Here is a 2,686-nt window from a genome sequence, read left to right as displayed (position 1 = left end):
TTAACACATTGCACTTCATTCAGATCAACATTTCGGCTCTTTCTACAGAAGACTGGGAGTCATGGTAAGAGGAGAAATCTTGATACTTGGTGAGGTCTTTAGTGGGAAATAAATGGGGAACAAGCATGGGTGAAAAGCAAAACTGGGGAAGTGGACAACTGGAGACCAGCTGATGAGCCAGGGAAGGAAAATTGGGATTAGGTGGGATAAAAAGCCTGCAGAATGGTATTGGAACAAGGAGCCAGGACAGGGAAAAGACAAATCCAGACTGGATGGGACAGGGTTGAAGGGGTCAAACTGAAGGTAATGGGGGGAGGAAGGGGGAAGGACTCTTCAAAGTAGAGCACACTCCCTTACTGAGACTCGCCTGTCCTCTGATGTCAAAAACTTGTGAGCCGCACTGGATAAGCATATGTTCAGAGCAAACTTCCTTGCGTGCTTTTGAAAATACCAGGGGGCTAGCTATGCCTTTTAAAATTCAAATTCAAATCTCATGAGGTAACAGGCATGACATATTACACACTTTGTTTTATTTTACAAAAGCTTGAGATTTGACAAGGATATTGCATTGGGTGAGCTTAGTATTTATTTTCTAAAATTCACATATATATCATTTTTTCAGGTCTTTTTAAAAATTAGATGAGGACAGATATGGGAAGTCTCTAGATAAATATGAACATGTTATGAACAATGTACTTAGAGAAGGGCATTTTCCTTTACAATACAGGCTGTTTCTTGACGGTTAAAAAAAACAAACAAACCCAGAAATGCAGAACTCCATTTTCCATGTTTCATTGAAGTTAGCAATTAGACACACAGCCCTAAGCTAGACTAATGCCGATGCCGAACATTATTAAAAACAATTTATAAACAGTTAGCTTATTCAACGTTCAAAACGTATCTGGAGACTAAGTTTGTAGCCTTAACCATTGTCTACATTTGCAAGGTAGAAATAAGCACAGTAATTAGAGCCAGTACCTTGCCAGGTAACACTTTTCGGCCTATTTGTTTACAAAAGCAGTAACAGAGGAAAAAAATGGCAGTCTTTTCAAAAGGCCTTTTGTTCTTTATCAGTGCAGAATGGTATGGTTACCACTATTTTGAAATCCATGCCCCCAACAACTTAACCATTAGTAGGACATTGAAGTCAACAGCTTATTTTGCGTGTGTCCTAAGCAATGCTTCACATTTATCTCGTGCTCTTCAGCTCCAAAGGGTTGTATGAACACTAAGCAAGCCTCACATCATGTGAAGTAGAAAGTTTTATCCCCATTTTACAAACCTGGAGGCAGACAGGTTACTTGGTTTGCTAAGTCACAGCAGAAATGAGCTAGAATGTGAAACCAGGAAGATTCCCAGACCACCAGTTTTGTGCTCAGTCACTTTATGTAATTCTCTGTAATTATGAAGTGGCTTTGAGATTGTTGCAGAACATCATGTTACTTTGGTAGTTATAGTAACAAACACAATCAAAATAGCTTATTCAGTACTGGTTTTAGGAATCAGGTATACTCCTGCATACAGGGAAAAAATAAGTCTAAACAGAAGCAAAATAGGTTCCAAGTTGTTCCTTACACATTAATGCAAGTTGTCTGTTATTTGTTATATACTCTTTACCCCATTTTTGTATTTTGACTCAATTAAACCCATTTAAAGGCCAAAAGCCAAATTCTGTGTTACTTATAGCCAGTAAGAGGATCATAAATACTTATCCCAAGCTTAATTTGCAAGTCAGTTTTTAAAGCCTTCACCATGGTATCCCTTCTCTCTCATGCCACACCTTGCCCAGTTACAGTGCTCAGCAAAGAAATATATATATATATATATATATATTTTATGTCCTTTGATAGGGTATTTCAGTATCAGCCCATCAACAGAGGGCATATTTAAATATTAAACTTCTTTGTCAGAAATTAACAAAATCATAGATAAGCCACCAATATAACAAAGCCAACAACTTCAAAAAACATTGGGAATATCCACGAAATGGATGCAGGACTGTAAGCCCAGCTCAACACTTTTCTGGAAAACAAGCCAGCTGGAACGAGACAGATGCTTGCTCCAAAACATTGTTAACCTAAATCATATCCCAGAATGGGTCCAAGCCATTTTTCAACCTCAGCCACAGACAAGTTTTTCCTCAATGCATAATCTTCAACCTACAAAGGAACAAACAGGAGGAAGATTTTAACATACTGGGTGTTAAATCTCTAGATTTCAGTGTTTTCAAAATATTCCAGAAACAGCCCGTCCCAAATGTTTCATTTAAATCAAACAGTTAGTAGCTCAGCCATACAGTGGGATCCAAATTACCTGATCTTTACATATTTTCCCAACTGCAAAGTATTTGGATTTGGGGTTGGCGAAGTAGAGACCAGAAATGGCAGATGCAGGTGTCATTGCAAGCGATTCAGTTAACCCAATATCTGAGAGAGAGAACAACATTTTGTTTAGTCACCAATAACGACAGGCCTATTTTCTGCAGTCTTCTTTTTCAGCAGATTGGAAATTCTACAACAGCTTTAGGCAAATTAAAAAAAAAAACAGGGTTTTTAACAGAATTCAACTGTGAGGTGAACACCACAGTTGGTTCCATATTCCTTGCGGGGGGTTTTTAACCTCACTCCCAAACATTTGCTTTTCAATATGCTGCAGATTTCTGTATCAGTAATGCATACCTGCAGTA

The 2,686-nt window shown here is 38.2% G+C and overlaps 1 protein-coding gene across 5 annotated transcripts in view; it reads right to left on the bottom strand.

Annotated features, from left to right (window-relative positions):
* Positions 1-1,844: 1,844 nt before the first annotated feature.
* Positions 1,845-2,686, bottom strand: part of MTR (5-methyltetrahydrofolate-homocysteine methyltransferase) — a 104,727-nt gene continuing 103,885 nt past the window's right edge. For all 5 annotated transcript variants that reach the window (XM_025213640.1, XM_025213647.1, XM_025213646.1 and 2 more), the window contains 2 exons: positions 2,314-2,426; positions 1,845-2,159 (listed from right to left, as the gene is read on the bottom strand). In XM_025213640.1, coding sequence (XP_025069425.1) covers positions 2,073-2,159; positions 2,314-2,426 — 200 coding nt within the window. In that variant the 3' untranslated portion in view covers positions 1,845-2,072. The remainder of the gene's footprint in view (positions 2,160-2,313; positions 2,427-2,686) is intronic.

This window comes from Alligator sinensis, unplaced genomic scaffold (assembly GCF_000455745.1).
Source record: "Alligator sinensis unplaced genomic scaffold, ASM45574v1 scaffold93_2, whole genome shotgun sequence".
Classification (NCBI taxonomy): Eukaryota; Metazoa; Chordata; order Crocodylia; family Alligatoridae; genus Alligator; species Alligator sinensis.
Note: the sequence above shows the minus strand (reverse complement) of the source record. Positions and strands in the feature narration are given on the sequence as shown.